At 46.1% G+C, this 19,787-nt stretch overlaps 5 protein-coding genes across 5 annotated transcripts; 3 read left to right on the forward strand and 2 right to left on the reverse strand.

Annotated features, from left to right (window-relative positions):
- Window positions 1-8: 8 nt before the first annotated feature.
- LOC120455544 (dnaJ homolog subfamily C member 25 homolog) lies at window positions 9-1,641 on the forward strand. The gene has a single exon (XM_039641881.1). The coding sequence runs from the start codon at window positions 230-232 to the stop codon at window positions 1,229-1,231; it is 1,002 nt and encodes a 333-aa protein (XP_039497815.1). The 5' UTR covers window positions 9-229; the 3' UTR covers window positions 1,232-1,641.
- A 458-nt stretch (window positions 1,642-2,099) lies between these two features.
- LOC120455543 (zinc finger and SCAN domain-containing protein 21) lies at window positions 2,100-4,262 on the reverse strand. The gene has a single exon (XM_039641880.2). The coding sequence runs from the start codon at window positions 4,162-4,164 to the stop codon at window positions 2,476-2,478; it is 1,689 nt and encodes a 562-aa protein (XP_039497814.1). The 5' UTR covers window positions 4,165-4,262; the 3' UTR covers window positions 2,100-2,475.
- Window positions 4,263-4,557: 295 nt separating this feature from the next.
- Window positions 4,558-6,423, forward strand: LOC120455567. The gene is made up of 3 exons (XM_039641929.1): window positions 4,558-5,369; window positions 5,496-5,811; window positions 5,873-6,423. Exons 1-3 carry the CDS (start codon window positions 4,630-4,632, stop codon window positions 6,158-6,160), a joined length of 1,344 nt encoding a protein of 447 aa, XP_039497863.1. The 5' UTR covers window positions 4,558-4,629; the 3' UTR covers window positions 6,161-6,423.
- On the reverse strand, window positions 6,276-14,918 carry LOC120455564 (chondroitin sulfate synthase 1). Its single transcript, XM_039641927.1, has 6 exons — window positions 14,201-14,918; window positions 11,230-12,077; window positions 11,012-11,152; window positions 10,791-10,956; window positions 8,450-8,863; window positions 6,276-8,335 (listed from the first exon to the last, which is right to left on the reverse strand). Exons 2-6 carry the CDS (start codon window positions 11,992-11,994, stop codon window positions 7,311-7,313), a joined length of 2,511 nt encoding a protein of 836 aa, XP_039497861.1. The 5' UTR covers window positions 11,995-12,077; window positions 14,201-14,918; the 3' UTR covers window positions 6,276-7,310.
- Window positions 8,862-10,699, forward strand: LOC120455566 (alkaline phosphatase, tissue-nonspecific isozyme). Its single transcript, XM_039641928.1, has 2 exons — window positions 8,862-10,353; window positions 10,420-10,699. The coding sequence occupies exons 1-2, from the start codon at window positions 9,123-9,125 to the stop codon at window positions 10,635-10,637; spliced, it is 1,449 nt and encodes a 482-aa protein (XP_039497862.1). The 5' UTR covers window positions 8,862-9,122; the 3' UTR covers window positions 10,638-10,699.
- Window positions 14,919-19,787: the final 4,869 nt, after the last annotated feature.

Raw genomic sequence — 19,787 nt, forward strand, 5'->3', positions numbered from 1 at the left:
TATCGGCGTAATCGGCCGAAGCTAACCTGGTTAACGAGCGGCGGCCAACTTTGCAGTGGGACAAACGCCGAGCAGACGGACGAGCAGCGCCAACGCGACCGCCACCAGTTGCTCCGGTCCAATCCCATACACAACCAATCCGCTCCGGTCCCAGCCAACGAGTGCCAGCTGTGCGCCACCACTCACCCAGCTGCAACTCCACGTGTCCAGGGTGAAAGCGCTATCCAAGATGCGGACGCACGGACTACTGCTGCTGCTCTTGGCCCTGCTGCCCACGATGGCCCTAGGCTTGCTGGAGGGCCTGTACTGCGGCAAGGACAACTGTTACGACGTGCTGGGTGTCACCAGAGAGTCGTCCAAGTCGGAGATCGGCAAGGCCTACCGCCAGCTGGCAAGGCGCTATCATCCGGATCTGCATCGGGGTGCAGAGGCCAAGGCGGCAGCGGAAACGCAGTTCAAGCTGGTGGCCACCGCGTACGAGATTCTTCGGGATGAGGAATCACGCACGGACTACGATTACATGTTGGATAACCCGGATGCATACTATGCGCATTACTATCGCTACTACCGGCGACGCGTGGCGCCCAAGGTGGATGTGCGCGTGGTGATCGTGGTCGTGCTGACCATTGTATCCGTAATTCAATACTATTCCGGCTGGCAGCGCTACGATTCGGCCATCAAGTACTTCGCCACGGTGCCCAAGTATAGGAACCAGGCCCTGGAAATAGCTCGCGACGAGATCCAGGAGAAGATCCAAAAGAAGGGCAAGAACCGTATGTCCAAGAACGATCAGCGCGATGAGCTGGAACGGATTATCCGGCGGGTGATCGAGGAGAAGATGGACGTAAAGGGCGGCTATGCGAAGCCCACGCTCTGGGATGTGCTGTGGGTGCAGCTGATCATCTGCCCCTACACGATACTCTCGTTCATTGTGTGGCACGCGCAGTGGTTCTGGCGGTACACGGTGATGAAGCAGCCGTACGGCCGGGAGCAGAAGCTTTACCTCATACGCCGCCACCTGGGCATGGGGCAGCATCAGTTCGAGGCGCAGGAGGACAAGCTGATCGAGGAGTACCTGCACCTGAAGCTTTGGCAGCGCGATAATTTCGTCACCTGGAAGGCGGAACAGGACGAGGAGATGAAGAAGAAGCTGGCGGAGAATCCACGATACAAAGCCTACAGGCGATACATGAAGAACCACGGACCCGGCCGCATCACCTTCGAGGATTAGCCGCTGCCGTGCGATGTTCAAGTTTTATTGTTCCATCTAAAGTCTGTTGTGTGCGTGTTGTAAAACCGATCCCAATTCCTCGCCCTCGGCATCCCCATACCGTTTAAATTTTGATACATATATATATATATAGATATTTTTTGTACACCGACTAAAATGTGAATTATGTTAATGTGCCGGTGTCCGCCAAAGGGCGAAACATTGACCCCGCCGGAGCGATCCGCCAAAACCGGTTCAAGAACGTGGCCAAGTTCGGTTCTCGTCGACACAGTGCCCACTGGCTGGCGTGAACGAACCACCCTAGAACAATTATCCCCCTACCTGCCTGGTCACAAAAAGCACGCCGTGTTCGCGTGTTTCCAACTAACTTGACTAACCCGATTACTGTAATAAACTAGATAGAATTTAAACGTCTCTCTTACTGGTTGTTCACTGTGCCCGGTTTGCACAGTTGTTCTGGATAGCCAAAAATTCGATCTCGTGGCACCAAGACCCTCGGTCTTCTTTCGCTTTAAACAGCATCTTTCCGTGCTTTTGTTTACACAGTTTGCTTAGAAACAATTTCGTTTTCTTATTGTTTTTTTTTTTTTTTTTTGGATTGTTGGGGAAACTTATAGTTAAACTTAAGTACGTGCCTCGAAGAAAGGTGAAGAGTAAAGAAGTCTGGATTTTTTAATTGTACCCTTCAAATAATGTATGTTTATTTGTTTTTCGGAATGCTGACTTTAGTTTAAGAACCTATATAATATACGTATAGCTCTTGAAATTCGGAAGTCGCACTTGAAGTTTGCCAATTTTTATTTGGATATCTTTTTTAAAGTTCTCAGTTGGTAAAGGAGTTTTACAACATCAATGTAACACCATTAAATACTAAAATAATTAATATTTATTACTTATTCCGTTATTTTAATGAATAGTTAAACAATAAATTCTTTAAAGTATCTAGAATCTAAATGCCTACTATAAACTATTTATTTTTGAAATCGCTGCCCGAATAACATTCCTATTAAGTTATATTTCATTTTCATATAAAATTATACTTCGACTTACAAACATTTTCCATAAAAAACTGCCCATAATTTGTAAGCTTTCTATCCGAATATCTTTCCATTTTATTTACACCGATTTCTTAGAGTTACGCTTCTAAACTTTGTTGTCTAAAAACTACGGGGTGGGGAAGTTTGGGGCCCTCGTTGTGTGGAGACCGCCTCTTAGTAGTGCGGTGAGTTGTCCCGGTAGTAATACTAGTCTATCATGTACTTGGATTCGTCACCAAATTCCTCGGTGTCCAACAGATCGCCGACCAGTTCCTTGACAGAGTGAACGCTTTGGTAGCCATCGACGTACGGGTATGGATCGTCATGTTGCAGCTCCTCGCCGTCAACGGCCTCCTCCTCCGCGTTGTCCTCATCGTTAAACATAAAGTCATTCGCCACGATGCACTCCTCGAGAACCTTGGTCTGCTCCAGCACGACGGAATCCAGCGAGAAGGCCTCGGGGATTTGTTGTTGCTTGCGCATCTGCTCCCTGCGCGCTAACTCTTTCCGGGTGGAATTACGCTGGTGGCGATTGGATGCATCAGCGGATGACGATGAGCCCGATGCCTCGCCGCTGCCCGAACTACGGTGCTGGTCCATATGCGCCGAAAGATAGCTCTTCTTGGTGAACCCCTTGTCGCACTGCGTGCACTGGAACTGCTTCTTGCCGGTGTGCGTCCGCCGATGGACAGACAGAACGTGAGCGTAGGCGAATCCCTTGTCGCACACCTCGCACACATATGGCCGCTCGCCGGTGTGGATCCTCTCGTGCTTCTTGCTGCTGCCGAAGTCCGAGAAACGACGCTCGCAGTAGCGGCAGCTGTAGGGCTTCTGGCCGGTATGGACGCGCATGTGGCGACGCAGCTCAACGTTCGAGATGAACGCCTTCTGGCACACCTCGCAGGGATACGGCCGCTCGTTGTTGTGACGCCGCATATGGGCATTTAGCGCGTGCTGGTACTTGTACGTATTGCCGCACACATCGCAGATCTTTGGCGAGCGTTCAGAGTTGCGGCGTTTGGTCGCAGAAGCGGGCTTGTAATCGTCGTCCACGTCCACCGTCAGTCTTTCCCGCTTGACAATAGGCGAAACGCGACGGTAGGAGCGCTTTCTCAACTGGTTGGTAGACTGAGGCGGCGGCGGTAACGGTGGGCTGTCCACCACAGACTCCTCCATGAGCGGCGTCTCGATCTCGTACAGGTGCTCCGGAGTGTTATCGTCATCCCAGGGATCTAGTCCCAGCATCTTGTCCTGCCCCTCTTCATCCTGCTGCTCTTCAGAGTCTTCTTCTGGCTGCTGAGTAATAGGATCCTGCTGTTGCAAGTCATTCAAGGATAAAACCATGGCTCCCTCTGGTATCAGGGAAAGAGCGTCCGCCTCCGTCTCCTCCTTGACATCCTCGTAGTAGGAGGGCTCCGTGGTGGTAGTTAACGCACTGCTTACTGAACTGGAAGAGCAGGGTTCCACGTTTAGTCGCTTAATTTTCAGTGTTGCAGGCAGCCGGACTTGGGCCTGTTCCAGATCAAGCTTAAGCTGCTCCTGCTGCTTATCGACCAGAAGCGGGGCAGAAGCAGCAACAGTGGCGGCGGGGGCGGTCGGGGTAGCGCAGCCAGCGGAGTGAAATAGCTTCTGGACGGCGGCGCACTTCTCGTGAAAGCGATAAGAGACAGACAACTCCAGATGGCACTGCTTGCAGATCTTGTCCGGCCAGCGCTGCAGCTGCGCCGGGCTGCTATCCAGCTGCAGGCCGGTGCAGCAGCGGATCTTGTCCAGAATGAGCATATGAGGAGACTCCGGGTCGTGGCCATAGATCGAGCTGGCCTCGGGCTCCTCTGCCAGGCAGACCAGGCACGCCACGCCCAGGTCCACCACCCGCGGCTCCAGGTTTTTGGACATTGCGCCGATCTCGGACTGAAGCTGCGTTCTGGCTGTTCCTCAGGGTGCTCCCAAAACTCCACACACGCGCAGCCAAAAAAAAAACACTTCTATTGGAATAGAGATGGGACTTGCGTGCTTTTCGGTACCTGATACTCAGGGCGATCACGGGTGTCCCGCAACTATCGGTTGGGTTAATCCCTTTATATGAAAAATGTATAGACCCTTTTCGCTGGGGGAAATAACTATAAGCGGTAAAATCAAGGTCAGCTATTATTAGATAATTTTTTTTGTATGATTTTCTGGTTTTATTATTATTTCCATGTTTAGATTAACCATTTCTAGCGATTATGTTATCGATTGACGACGACGATTTCAACAAATTTAAATTGTGGCATTTCGCGCCTATCGATAGATAGAACAGCTTATCGGCAAACAGAAGATTTGTGTTTGACAGCAAGAAGAGTTGATTTAATAATTCAATAAATGATGGATTGTAATACGATGTTGCAGTTTACCCAGCAGCTCATCAAGTTTTTGACCAATACAGAGAAGCTGGAGGAGTCTGGCGACGATGCAGCTGCTCCGTTGCCCTTCAAGAAATGCGGCGAGTTGATCCGTTACCACCGCGAGGATCTATCCAAGCAAGGTGACTTCAGTTTGGCGGCCATCTCGCGTTACTGGGAGAAATATTTGAAAGATCAGGGTCTTAAGCTGCGCCACGATGCCGACCAACTGCTCCCCGGCGAGAAGGAGCGCCTGGAGTTGATCGAGCAGTCCCGTCAGTGGCGTTTTCCGCTCGTCGAAATCATCGTGCCGCACAAGGAACGCTATTGTCTTCGCTTCGAGCGCCGTCCGCTCATCGCCCATGTCCTTAACTCTGTGCTCACGCTGGGAGAAGAGTACGGTCGTACGGCAAAGAACAAGCATTCGCGTACCATGACCTTGCAGTTGCAAGCCGATGCCGGAGCCACTGATGGCGGCCAGGATCTGCGCCACTATCGACTGCAGCAGCTCTACGAGATCATGCTCCGCCTGGTGGACTACTCGTCCTGGCGCCTGGTGGAGCCCAATGACCGGCAGGAGGACACCCTCTGTGTGAACGTCGAGTTGGAGAAATGCTGCAACCGCGAGCAGCCCAGGGGACATGTCTGCCTCGTGAGCGGACCTGTTTTGGAGCCGGTGAAAAAGAACGCCACCGCATTGACCGTTGACGAGTACTTGGAGTGAGTATATCAGTACATGTTTGCTCAAGAATTTTATTGTCGATACTCAAGATATTTAGTAGAGTTAGCCTATGTAATGGCATCTCTTTCTAATTCGTGCTCATATATTTTTTTTATTTAATGCAGGCTGCGCCGCACGCATATGCGTCTAATGGCCATGCACCGGTCTGGAATCCGTCCGACGGGAATGAGTAGCCTGGACGCGCTGATGAAGCGTCTAGGGGCAGCTGCCGTGATCGTGGATCTTTTCGAGGTGCGCCACACCAGCGCCGTGAGTGTGGTGCGCAATGGATTGGGCATTTGCAAAGGGGCTGCGTACATCCTGTACAATTCGGCACGCCTGGAAACACTCTTGCGCAAATTTGGTAATCAGGTGAAGGCTGGCGTCTATGCGAAACTGCCACCGTTGGAGGAGATCGATCTCAGTGTTCTAGAGGATGATGTATGTGAATTGTGTTCTTTTCTCGCCATTTTATTACATTGTTTATATTATCTTGGCGCAGATTGAATGGCAGTTGCTTTATGGATATCTATTTACCTTCCCGGAGCTAATGGATTCCTTGATGGATCAATTGGCCAAGGGTCATTGCGGTGTCCATCTGCTTTTGCGCTATATTGAGAACCTGGCTGGCGTCTTCAGTCGCTTCTATCGTCTAAAGAAGATCCTTGTCCAGAAGCGCGATCAACTGATGCCGACCTTGTACGCCAGAATCTACCTCATCATGGCGGTAAGACAGGTACTGAATAAGGCTTTGGCCGTCCTGGACATAGAGCCGGTGGACTACGTATAAAGATATGATGAGCATATCTTCAATACGACCCAAGAAGAGGCTAATGCGTAACCTGACTAAAGCCGAATGCTGTCTCAACAGTGGCCGGTAATAATATATAGACAACGTGTGATCTTATAATCATATAATAGATATAACATACAATTATAATCAAAATAATGCTTATTGCTGGATACGGTCATCCACTTTTATACCAAACAAACGCTAGAACGTTGAATAAAAGACTTGGTTTTTGTATTGATACAAAAGCTCATTTTGTACAATCGAGTAGTTTATTATTGAAAGAAGTACCGACACAACTTTTATCATTTAAATGCGGTTTTCATAATCAAATCAAGAATGATAAGGATTTTTTATTAGTTTAAACACTTAATTATGCGACATTTACTGAAGAGGAATAATCTTGGATATATGGCTACATCTTAATCTACAGTTGAAAACCCAACCAAAACGCATTTCTAAAATGTTTGACTTAAAATCATTATATATAAAAAAAATAATTTATTTCGAAGGGACTAACAACCATTAAAATACTTTGTATTTGCTAATAATTATCTATATATGCAAATTTACATTGGAACAAGGAATTTGTAAACTTTTGAAGTTTACCTTTCAGTTGAAAGCATTAAAACATAATTTAGTTTTTGCAGTGTTAATTTTAATAGATTTGACATGGAATTTATGCTTTAATTATAATAGTATCGACAATTTTAAATGGTTAAGCGGCTTTGGTTAGAAAACTCATTTACATGTACAATAATGATAATGATAAATAATAATGATTTTTGATGACTACATTTATTCGCCATAAATGTTAATTTTACTTTTATCTACATGTAATTTCTTAGCATACAAATCTATTTTAGGTTCATTTTAAAACTAAAAGGTATGTACCATGCTTCGATAATGTCCATAGATATTAACCCACTAACGTTTTGTCTCGGTAGCTTTTTTTTGATCCTATTAATTTACAGATGTCTCACCCATCTCATCATTTATGGCCTTACATGTATGGACTTATGGATCAGTAGGGACTTACCAACTATTTAGGCATATGGGCTGGCACACACCCTCGTGTAGGAAACATTAAGCATAATACTATGTGGCAGGATCGCTGGCGGGGATTACTGGATCTGGTTGGGATTGATCATCACCTGGCCTGCTGTTGTTGCTGCTGCTGCTGCTGTTGCTGTTGCTTTTGGCGATTGAAGTCGACGGCAAACTGGACATTTTCGGGACTGCTGTAAAAGAGTTGCTCCATCAGACGTGTGCTGCCCAGGGAGTTGGCCTTGGTGCCCAGGCACATGTTGTACTGCGGCGCGTCCAGTTGCACGTCGCAGCTGATGTCATGGTAGATGTGGACTAGCGTGGGATCCGGTGCACGAAAGACACTCAGTCTGCGCCACTGTTCAGCGGCCTCGTTGTAGTCCATGGCCAGTTCGGCGGTGTTGGCCAGGAAGCCGCGTTGCCTGGTGCCCACGCGCACAATCTTCTCCAGGAACTTGACGTCCTCCAGGCCCCAGCCGGTGATGTCCTTGTCGAAACCATTGATATCCTCATCGAGTATGTCTGACTTGTAGATGGCACAGATGCCGAATCCAAATTGCCGAAAGTAGCCCCGCTCATCATCGATCCTGGGCGTTTCCCCCTCGTCCTCGGACTCGCCTGCACCACCGCTCCTTCTCTGCGGATCGTACTGACTGAAGACGATGGGCAGATAAACCTGCTTGCCCCGCTGCGTGTGCATCCTAACGCGCTGCAGCGTCTCCACCTCGAAAACCATGTCCACGTCGATGAACAGAATGATGTCCTCCTGTCGAATGTACGATGATCTGGCGGCCACGTCCAGGGCAACGCCGCGTGAGAAGGCGCTGCTTCTTTGGATCCAGTTCACCTGCTGGTACACATGTCGGGCGTGCAGATCGTGGAGCAGCTGCAGGTGATCGCCCAGCTCGTCCGGCGACCCGAAGATCACCACCAGGAGGTCGCAGTGCTGTTCGCCGCGCACGCATACGCGCTCGTAGGTGCGCAGGAAGCGCTCGAAGGTTGCCAGGCGACCCGCGATGGGCAGGACGAACACGATCTTGTCCTGCGTCGGTGACAGCAGTCCACTGGGCATCGTGAAGTGGCTGCTCAGGCGGGCCATGCCGTTTTGGAAAAGGCTGCCCAGGAGACCTGTCGAGGGAATAGAACAGATGTTACGTTCCAGTAAAGAAAAATCAATGTAAGGAAGAAAACTGCCACATGCATATATCTTAACTATGATCATTACCCATAGCCAATACTCACTCTGCTGCAGGGTGACATTGTAGAAGTCCTCGTCCACCTCCTTGACAAAGATGCCCGTAAAGGCGCGCTGAACATAGAGATGCCTTCGCACCGGCACGGTCATCTTCTTGCCCCGGTACTTTTTGTAGATGAGCAGCAGGTCGAGGATCATGTCCTGGCCATGGAGCGCGTCCAGACGATGGTATCCGTAAAGCAATTCCCGGAACTCGATGACGCGACCCCGCTGCCGGGAATAGTTGTTGATGTTCTCCATCACCTCGGTGATGGCATCCTCCAGTCCCTCCCGCAGCGCCGAGTCGATCTTCTGCTTGGGATTGGCGGAACTGGCCGAGTACAGGCTGCGGGCAATGAAGGACCAGTCCAGCAGGTCGTCGGTGCTTCCGGGCACGAATTTATTCAGTTCCGGACTGATTCCTATGGATGAATGTGAAAGTGAAGAAGGGATTAGACGCAGTCTCAGACTTATGAAGGCATATCATGCATATCAGTAACTTGGAACTGGGCCAATGCAAATGAGCTCCACTGGAAACACGCCCCACCAGGTGGTGCTTGTTAATTTTCCGGTGGTTTAGCTTGATACTTCCCCAACGGAGTTGGCCTTTAAAACGAACGTCTGTCGGCGGCGACAGTCAGATCGGATTCGGTTTTCCCCGGCCGTAAGACCCGAGTCAAGATGTCGCTCCAATTCATGTGGCTGCTCCTCGCACTCATCCCCATCCTTGCGCAATCTATTGCCTTGGTGGAGCAAGTGCCGCCGGCGGAGGAGCTGCTAGCGTCCCATTGGCTGAGCCAGGCGCAGACTCAGCTGTGCGAGCGTGTGGCCAGGACCAAGGACTACATCGCCGATGTCCGACAGGCCAAGAATGTGGTGATGCTCCTGGGCGATGGACTGTCCATCACCACTCTAACGGCCGCCCGCATCCTGAAGGGACAACGGCGCGGAGGACGCGGCGAGGAGGCACAGCTGGCCGTGGAGCGATTCCCCTTCACCGGACTGAGCAAGACGTACTGCATCGACGAGCAGACACCGGACTCCGCCTGCACGGCCACCGCCTATTTTGGCGGTGTGAAGACGCACAGCGGCACAGTGGGTCAGAGCGGCAGTGGTGAGCGGGTGGACTCCGTGCTGCAGTGGGCACAGCGGGCGGGCAAGGCCACGGGAGTGGTGACCACCACCCGGCTGACGGACGCCAGTCCGGCGGGTGCCTACGCCCATGTAAGCAGGCGCGGCGAGGAGCTGGAGATTGCCCGACAGCTGATGGAGGAGGAGCCAGGACGGAATCTGAACATCATCCTAGGCGGTGGTCTGGGAAAATTCACCGACGAGCGGCGGGATGGCAAGGATCTGCTGGCTCAGTGGCGCGAATCCAATCCCAATGGCTGCTTCTCGCGCTCCCTGAAAGAGCTGAGGAACTGCAGCGATTCCACTGGCAACCTTCTGGGTCTCTTCAGTGACAGCCACATGTCCTATCACCTGGCCGCCAGCAAGGAGCAGCCGCGACTCTCCGAAATGGCAGCGGTGGCCATTGAAAAACTGGAGCAAAAGTCTCGCGAGAATGGGAATGGTTACTTCGTGTTCATTGAGGGTGGGCGGATCGATCATGGACACCATGAAACCCGGGTGGGCTATGCCCTCGATGAGATGCTCGAGTTCGATGCGGCTGTGGAGACGGTGGTCCGGATGACCGATCCGCGGGATACACTGGTGGTGGTCACCGCGGACCATTCGCACACGCTCAGCATGGCCGGATACGCGAAGCGGGGCACACCCATCCTGGGCATGGATGCACAGCAGCGGGATGTGAACGGTGTGCCATACAGCACCCTCAACTATGCCATCGGCAAGTGGCAGAGCCTGGACAAGGAGGGCCGGCGGGAGAGTCCGAGCAAGACGCTCAGTCCCAGTGAGTAATCTCTATTGTTCCGGATGTGATTGTTCCAAAAATAACCCGTTTATATTACCTGGCCAGCATCCTTCACACCCAGCTATATTCATGGAAGGAAGGGCGTGCATTCTGGCGAGGATGTGGCCGTGTTTGCGATGGGTCCGCAGTCGCATCTGTTCGGTGGCGTCATGGAGCAGAATCTGCTGCCCCATCTCATGGGCTATGCCGCCTGTATGGGCAGTGGAGTCACCCTCTGCAACCAGGACAAGGATGCGGATTCGCCTTTGCCACATTTTTCGTAGTTTTTCGGATAAATTTTTGTTTTCATTTGTTTTGAATAAATGTTCTTGTAGTGCATTTCTCACTTTGTATGTGTGTATCTTTGTTAGTTTGTATCTTTGTATCTACCTTTTGTATCTTTTTGTCAATGTATCTATGTATCGTTTGCAACCCACCTAAAATGTTGTGATCCTGGAAGTGCCTCTTGGTGGAATCGCTTTCGGGTGACACACTGGGCATCATGTAGGTGCTCTCGTCCGGAACCTCCAAGTACTTGGCCATCCGCTTGATATCCCGGTGCAGGAGCAGCGACTCCTGGCGCATCTCCTCCGCTTTCAAACCCTGTTACGTATTATGATTCATTGATATCCCTTGATTTAATGAGTGGTAGACTTACCTGGACATAGGAGTGCAGGCGGTACATGAGCGGCGCCTGTTTGATGGGATGCAGGGTGATGGCGTTGTGGATCTCCTTTCGCTTCAGCTTTCCCGTGTACGCATTTCGGCCACTGGAGTTGTGCCGCAAGATGTACTGCATCTGGATATTTGCAAAGTGAAAGGGTCGTATTTATGTTAAAGGGAATAATAAATAATTTAGAATATCATTGGTCCCACCTCGTAGTTCCATGTGCAGGGTATGCCGGCAAACTTCTGGACACACCGCCCCACCTCGACGTCCTCGTGGGTGCTGTAGAGGTTCTTCAGGCAGCTGGGTATGTGTGGCGCCACGCGGCGCAGAGTCTCGCTGCTGAGGATCACTCCAGGTCCGCCCATGCAGAAGTTCTCGTCGAACTCCAGGGAGAGCAGGCCGAACTCCTCGCTGTTGCCCTTGCCCGCCTGGCCGATGAACTGCGGCTTGGAGCTGTCGATGGAGCGTAGGAAGCGTTCCAGCTTATCCGGCTCCATGTAGACATCGTCGTCCGCCCGGATGAACCACTCGAAGCGGTCGATGTAGTGCTCGTACATGTAGTACAGCATCATGAAGGACTTCTTCTGCGGCGGATAGCGATCGTCCACGTTCTTCAGTGCCACCACGGGCAGATCCTCCGAGTAGCTGCCCTCCGAGCTGAAGAATGCCATCCGGCCGGGCACCTCCTTGCCCCACGTATCGTACACCGCACGCGCTCTGCCCTCCAGGAAGCTCTTGGCCGTCATCACGCCCACAAAGACCAGATTCCGTTGCGAATTCTGGATGGTGTCCTCCTCCCGCAGCCCAATGATCTCCGCCGGCGTCTTGAGATTCGTCGGCCGCAGGCTGCAACGCTTCACGATCTCCAGTGCCAGGTAGTTCTTCAGCATGGTGCCGATGCAGAGGCCCAGGGCAATCCCAAAGAAGCCGATGATCAGTGTCTTCCGCTTCGTCATCGTGTGCTGCAGCATCTTGGCTCTATATATATGTATCTTGATATCTTGATATATATATGTATATTTGGGTGTTCAGGGGCCGCTGCTCATGGGAATTCCTGTGCGTGGAAACGAGAGAAAAGGGGAGCGATCTATAAATTAATGGCTCGTGCCAGCAGCCGGAAATATTACGCATACGATCTGTATGGCTGCGCTGGGAAAAATACTATACCATATATTATATAAATTAACATAAACTACAATGACTATCGAAATACAAGGACAATTCATTCAAGAAATTATAGAAATAAATTAAGAACAAATTATAGTTTGTGTAAATAATATGTTTCTCTTTGTGTATTCTCCCTAAACTAAAAAGGCTAAATTACTCAGCCGCCTAACAGGTAACCCTTAAAGTTTTATAGTTTCGCAATTTTGTTTAAAGAATACATATGCAGCGCATAGCACTATTAATCAATTGGAACCCATGGAAAAATCAATTGTTTTCTCAGGAATCCGATTTAGTGTAAATGACTAAAAGTCGAATTCATTTCGACTCACGCAGTCGAGTGAAATGGAAATTTGATGTTCGAGTGGCTCCGCAAACATTTGAGTTCGTGCGGCCTTTTCCTCGAATTGTTTTCCATTAGCCTCGGATGCACTGGTGTCCGGTGCCCCTTCCTCACGCTGTCGTGAGACGCGGACACTTGAGCCGAGATTGAGATGGAAAATAAACGCAGCAGCAGACAAAGCCGTAGATGTGAGTGCCGTGGAGAATCTACAAGATCTATTTATAAATTGAGATGACTGCGTGGGCGAGCCCGCTAAATGGCACTTTGTACAATTGGAGATCCGATCTGTCCGGTTTGTCCGTTCTGTCCGGGAATCTAGAGCTCTGCGGACACCTTGCCGGGAGCCTCAAATTCGAATCTTCGCCAGTGCGTCGGCCCCATGAGTCTGAATATAGTAAATATGTGTATAGCCGAATTCTAATTAAATAAACAAACAGCTTGGCAAACTATTTGGTTAACAAATCAAAGGCGGCCGGCCGAAACGAAACGAAAATTGGAGCACACATTGGAAATAAACAGGAGGCACTGCCTTTGCTTTATATTTATATTGGCTTTTAGTTGAACAGCCGAAAACTGAAAAACCGAAGGAAGTCTTTGAATCTTCTGGTTAATAACTCATTTCAAAGTAGAAAACATTTTAGATCACTTAGAACAGCAACTATATATTTTGCAGACCCTTTAGAAGATATTTTTGTCTTAAAATGATTTATTACAGATTATTAACAACTTTATAATTAGTGTAAGTGGCACATATACATTTTCTGAGAGCCAGCGCTTTGCTGGTGCATTTCTCGCAGTGTAGCTGGGACGCACAAGCGTTCTGCTCGCCAGCTGACCTTCTCCCCATCCACTGAGTCACCTGTACAGGTGAGACCTACATAGGTGTACCTTTAGTGTGCTGCTTATGCAACTTGCGAACTTGCGGTCTCTCCGATCTTAGCTAAACTCGTATTTTCTATAGCCGCCGAAGCTAAAGATAAGGCATTGCTTTAAAGAGTGCTTTGACTTATTGAATATATATTTTGTACTAATTTTGCCCACTCTTATCTGTCTTAGAATAATCAGCAGGGCCGGTGGAAGGGTATGAGAATCCAGGCGGGATCGCAGAATTCGTTTAATGAACTTTTTAATGCCCAAGTGTTCGGTTTGAGTCTCGTTTCGGATTCTCGGACCTTGACAGCAAATTGCCGAGATCTTAAACAAGTCTGGGTTGTTGCCCATTTTCGCCAGGGGACCGAGAGATTTCTCGGACTTGATTGTATTTGTCTTCTATTTTTACATTTTTTGGCTAGCGTGAAGAAAATCATTTTTAAAGGGCCACATGGCAAACATTTGTTATCTTAATAGGCATATATAGAATTTTGATAAGTACATTTTGTACGTATATTTTAATCGGATTAACCCGAAATCGTCATGAATTCCTTGCGAGCTTCGGTGATTCAATAAATTCGCCATTCTGAGCGAACTAATACTATATTTATAGTAACTGTAGGAGATGATTGAATGAAGCAGTAGCAACTTAGTACTATTGGCAATAATGACACAGATAAAAGAGATACAAGCTACCTAATCTTGGTATTAGATAGTATTGATAAACAAGTTAGGCATTCTCTCCGCCACTTAGAGTTCCACATGTTTGCACGGACATGACTCAAATGGCAGCAACTCACCTGTGCCAAGTGATCCGATCAGGTTGCCGTCGAGTGCAGGGTCAGCACTTTTGCCGCTTTTTGCCGCTTTTTTTGCCGGTTTAACTGGCAATTCGCATCTATCGGATGATCGGGGAGTATTGCGAGCAGATATGTACATATGTACATATGCATGTGGCGTGCAAGTGGAGTGGCAGTGGCAGTGGGAGTGGGAGTGGGAGTATCCCAATTGCAAAGTGGAGGATCTTGACTAGGGGTACGCAATTGTTGAGAGATAACACTCCCATACACACACACACACACACACAAACTCACTGGCTCACTCACAGATACGCGGTCACGCACACAGCGACAATTCGGCGAGCAGACAACAACACAACACGCTGTTTTAATTATTATTAGCCTTCGCTGTTGTTGTCACTGCTTATTTGGTTTTTTTTTTTGTTCGCTGGTTACGACGATAAGTTCGCAAAGGTCGGTTCACGAAAAAAAAAAAATATGAAGTTTACAACACTCCAGCCAACATGCACAGGCAATAATTAAGCCAACTTCGTAATATGCAATTTCACTTATTTCCTTCGCAGCGGCGAATTAAATTATTTAACAAACTGTTGCGTTTTCGGTTTTCATTTCCCCCCAAAAATAAATAATTAAACAGCGAGCATCGAAAGAAGCGCCGAAAAGCGTTGAACGCCTTGCAAGAACTAACCAATCCATCCGAAAAGTAGTCGCACCACCGTCGACGAGCTGCGTCGGAATCGAAATCGGAATCGCTCGACCGAACGGCCACCTTTGCTGCGAAAGTATCTCTCAGATACTTTTCAGCTCTCTCCCTCTCCCTCTCCCTCTCTCTCTCTCTCTCTCTCTCGCTGCGCCAGAGATGCGCCGGTGATCGCAGTTGAACGATCACTGCGATCTCAAACGAAAGGTAAGCATTCGTTTTTTTTACCTTATGACCTTTGCTTAAAAAACAATAACAAAAGTAACTAAATGGAATAGACCGTTTCATATCTAAGAGATACTCAGTTTACTACAAAATATTTACCGGTTATATATCAAATAATTGGCTAGATTATCCTATTTCTTATACATACATACATATGTCTATCTCTGTTAATAAAAATAATTATATACCATAAATTCTTATTGGCAAATTGAAGTAAGATTTTGTGAAATGTATCGATTCAACAGCTTTCTGTTTCCTTTGTGCCATCGGCTGTTTGTCTCAGTGCGTATCTCTAATTTTTTAAAGATGTGCAGATACAGATGTATCTGTATCCGAAAGCAGAATGTTGAGTGGCCTGCTATACATACGTCTGCTTGGTAATTCTTTTTTGTTGGGCTCCTGGCAACATGTGGTCCAAAATCACTCGCTTCGTTACTGCGGTTTATAGTTCGCAGAATTCAATTCCATCGAAACGTTTGCCAAAAAATGAGCAATAAATTCATTAGAACTGCAGCGGCAGTATTAAAAATATCAAAATATGAAATGAAACAAGTTTCTAAAGTCTTAAAACCTATTGATTTTGAAGTTACAACGAAAAAATTTACAAACTTTTTTTTGTAAATTCTTGTTAGTCATTTTTTAAATTGATCTTAGTATTTACTTTAGACATTGATGGCGCCACTCCGTTAAAGCGCCCTCTATTTAACTTATGAGAAAGCCAAGTTGTAGTTTTATAAATACCCGCCTAGCTGGCGCCTTAGTGAAATGTCAAATGTAGCTGGAAAATGTACATGAATATGTCAAAAACTTTGAATCTGCCTGACTATTTAAAAAAAATTACTTAAATATTTAAAGTTGATAAATTGTTAAAAGTTCATAAATTGGTAATAAGTAGTTATGAGGTTTTGAGTTAAGCAGTGTTCTGTGCTTAAAACCTCCTTGGGGAATAATTTCGCTTGGGTATCAGATGAAGGGATCTTAACCATCCCACTTAACCCATTGAAGGTTCCCCTTTCGAGGTTCTCACCTGGTAAACCGCCCCCTTGAACCCGCCCAAAAAGCGATCAATCATGATTGAAATCTCTGAGCAATCACTAGCTAATGCTGGATATAAAAAATGGCTATGGGAATTGCGAAACAAATGCGTTCCAGCTAAACTGACAGCGGCGAATAAAATTAACCATGCTAATGGGTGGCGAGTATGCAGGGTGTTAATACGTAGCGGGTTAATATGTGGATATGTTATGTTGTGCCTCGTGTAAATCACAAGTAACACTATAAATTTTTGCATTTCTAGGCGCTCAATTCAGTTCTGTTTTCCTTTTTTTGTTTGGTTTTTTTTTTTTCTATTTGCTGCATTCAACATTTGCTTAATGCCATCATAAATTTTGTGCTCGCATCCGATGGCAATAAATACATTAGCAATACTTCAAGTTTGAAATAAGAAAATGCGGGGGCGAGGGCGGCTCATTGAATTTCAAAATGATGCTAAATGCTAAAGTGAGAAAAGCTTTCAATTGAATTTAATGCGAAAAGTTGATATGCAAATGCGACGCGATCGGTGCGATGTTGTTTACTTTATTTATTATTTATTTATTTATCTATCCATCTATTCCGCTGTCGTTTCGCTTGTACCAGTGCTACATTTATATATATTTTATCTTTAATAAATGGCAACATTTAGCAGCCTACAGATTTGTTTTTATCGAATTTATCGCGACGACTTCTTCGCGTTTTGCCGATCAGCGAACCGGCTATTAAATGCCCATTAATCACTCACCTTTTCGCCCCATCTCTTTCGCCGGCCCTCGCGCCCTCTCTTTCTACTTGACGTTCTACGGAATATTAACTGTTTTGCGATGCATTTCATTCACTGAACTATTTTTTAATTATTTATGTAAGTATGTAAGTAATTTCCTATTTATTTTCACCCATTTAATTGCCAGCGATTATGTCATTGGCATTTGTTAAGATAGAATTAAGCACTTGGGTAACTTATAGTACCTAATTTTCCATAACTTGACTTGGTTCTTAAATAATTAGCAAGGGTTTCCAGCAATAAACAAAATCTATTACATTATTTTTTATGATTTATCCCACCCTTTTTCTATGATTGCGAAATCGGTACCATTTTGCACTCTCAATTATTTATGTTTCTTTGCCCATTTATTTATACAAGTATATGTATATTTATTTACAGTGGGGCACCGAAATGTGCAACTCAGCGGCGGTTTCAGTTGTTGATTTGCCACCGTGTGTTGTCCAGCGTGCCCCTTCCACACTCCCAGCCCCACAAGTTGCCACTTTTGCTTGTTGTTTGATTAAATTGTTTCAATTGTAAACGTTGCTCGCAATTTGTCAAGTCCAAGTGGCGTGTTTGTGTTGCCGTTGTTGCACTGGTTGCTGTTGTAGCTCTTGTTGTTGTTGTTGTATGTGGCGCGTGGCGCGACTTCGAATTAAGAAAACAAAAAGCGCAAGATTGGAGCACGAGTGTAGTGCTAGACCGCAGGGATACCCATTAAGTTGCATATGTGTATAAACAGCTGTATTTAAAGCTGGGATTTAAAGTAGCATGTCACTTGCTGCAGGTTTTTTGAAGTGCTATAAAGGGCTTTTAAAATAAATGGCATATTATTTAACTTCAACAATTTGCTACCAAGCTACTTTATATTTTTATTTAATTAAAATAAATGTTTATGTCCTATACGCCCAAAAGTGACAAAACAAACAGCGGTCTCAAATTGCCAGTGCTTGTGCATTTTGTGCTCCTTTTTGAAACTAATCACGACTAATGAAAGACAACAACAAACGGCAAGTAGCAATGGCTTTTTGGGGTCGGCCACGCCCCCCAATATATTATATTCATACCGCCCCCGCAATCGGTTGATTGACAGAGCGCCTGGGCACGGCCAAAAAACAATCGAAGCCGCCTCAATCCGGACCCACAAGTAGAGACCCAGGCCCAAAGTCGCACTCATGGTCCAAGTCGCACTGGAAGTCGGCCCAGTTACCAATATATATATATATATAGATATATATATATTGTATATATATAAACTGTCCTCGTTTGGTCACCGGCGCTGTGCTGGCCATAATTTAAGCAAATGTCGTGCCAACGACAATGAAGTCGCTGCGAAAAGTCAGCGATCACGCTCCGAATTTCTGGCATCGATCCATAAATACCCTAGACATTCTATCCATATGCTTTACATCTGAAGAATACCGTGTATTGCTGTGATTTATAATGGCTAAGTAGTTACAAATATATTATGATTTTGATATTATTTTTGGTATTTAATATAGAATCTAGTACTTAGCTAGGCGAAGTTGCAGATTTCCTTTCTGTTTTGCGTTGTGTGGCCCAGCACGTCAGATGATTTTTTCTACTTGCGACCAAGTGACCCACCTACCAACCACCCACCGAGCCACCGAACCACTGAACCACCGAGCCACTCACCATTGCGCCACGCCCCCTAGCCGCCCACAATGCTAATTGGAACATTTGTTACATGGATATATATATTGCGATTATAAATATCAGTATTTTGATCAGAACATTCAAAATATTGGTCCGAATATGGAATGGCATACCTCGTTGAATTCGTATTAAAATTTTCAATCAAACTGTGTTTTCAAAAAAAAAATTATATTTTTTTCACTTTTCTTCCAATTTTTGATGATGATTTTTAAATTTTTGCGAAAATTGTTTTTCTGTTATTTTGCGACTAAAAATATCAGTATTTTGATCAGAACATTCGTAATATTGGTCCGAATAAGGAATGGCATATCTCGTTGAATTCGTAATAAAATTTCCAATCGAACTGTGTTTTCAAAAAAATAATTTTTTTTTTTTCACTTTTCTTTCAATTTTTTATGCATTTTTGCCGAAAATCGTTTTTCTGTTATTTTGCGATTATAAATATCAGTATTTTGATCAGAACATTCGTAATATTGATCCGAATATGGAATGTCATATCTCGTTGAATTCGTAATTAAATTTCCAATCGAATTGTGTTTTCAAAAAAATAATTTTTTTTTTTTTCACTTTTCTTCCAATTTTTGGTGATGACTTTTGAATTTTTGCCGAAAATCGCTTTTCTGTTATTTTGCGACTAAAAATATCAATATTTTGATCAGAACATTCGTAATATTGGTCCGAATATGGAATGGCATATCTCGTTGAATTCGTAATTAAATTTCGAGTCGAACTGTGTTCGAAAATAAGGATTATATTTTTTTCACATTTTTTGCAGGATTGATGATTGCCAAAAAAATGATTTTACAAAGTCCGGAAAAAAAGAAAGGGGCGTCATAGGAATTGGTATTTAGCTGTCCAAATCGCTTATTATTTACGATTTTTTACCATTTTTAGTTAAGGTATGCTAAAAACCGATAAAAAATCGATATTTTTGAAACGATCCAAAAATGGTCCAAAAAGCGCATAACGGCAGCTCTGGTTTCCATATCTCTGGCCCATTCAACGTAGAGCATTTTAGCATTTTCTTTAATTAATGACTCAGTGAGGTAATCAATTTGTAATTTAATTTGCAATTTTATTTACATAGCAATTGATTTTGATTGTTGCGTTACAATTACACAGCCCCGCGGCGATCGGCTGCTCACAAACTTCCCCACTTTGCGAGGGGGGCTCCCATGGGGGAG

This window comes from Drosophila santomea, chromosome X (genome assembly GCF_016746245.2).
Source record: "Drosophila santomea strain STO CAGO 1482 chromosome X, Prin_Dsan_1.1, whole genome shotgun sequence".
In the NCBI taxonomy this organism is placed as follows: domain Eukaryota; kingdom Metazoa; phylum Arthropoda; class Insecta; order Diptera; family Drosophilidae; genus Drosophila; species Drosophila santomea.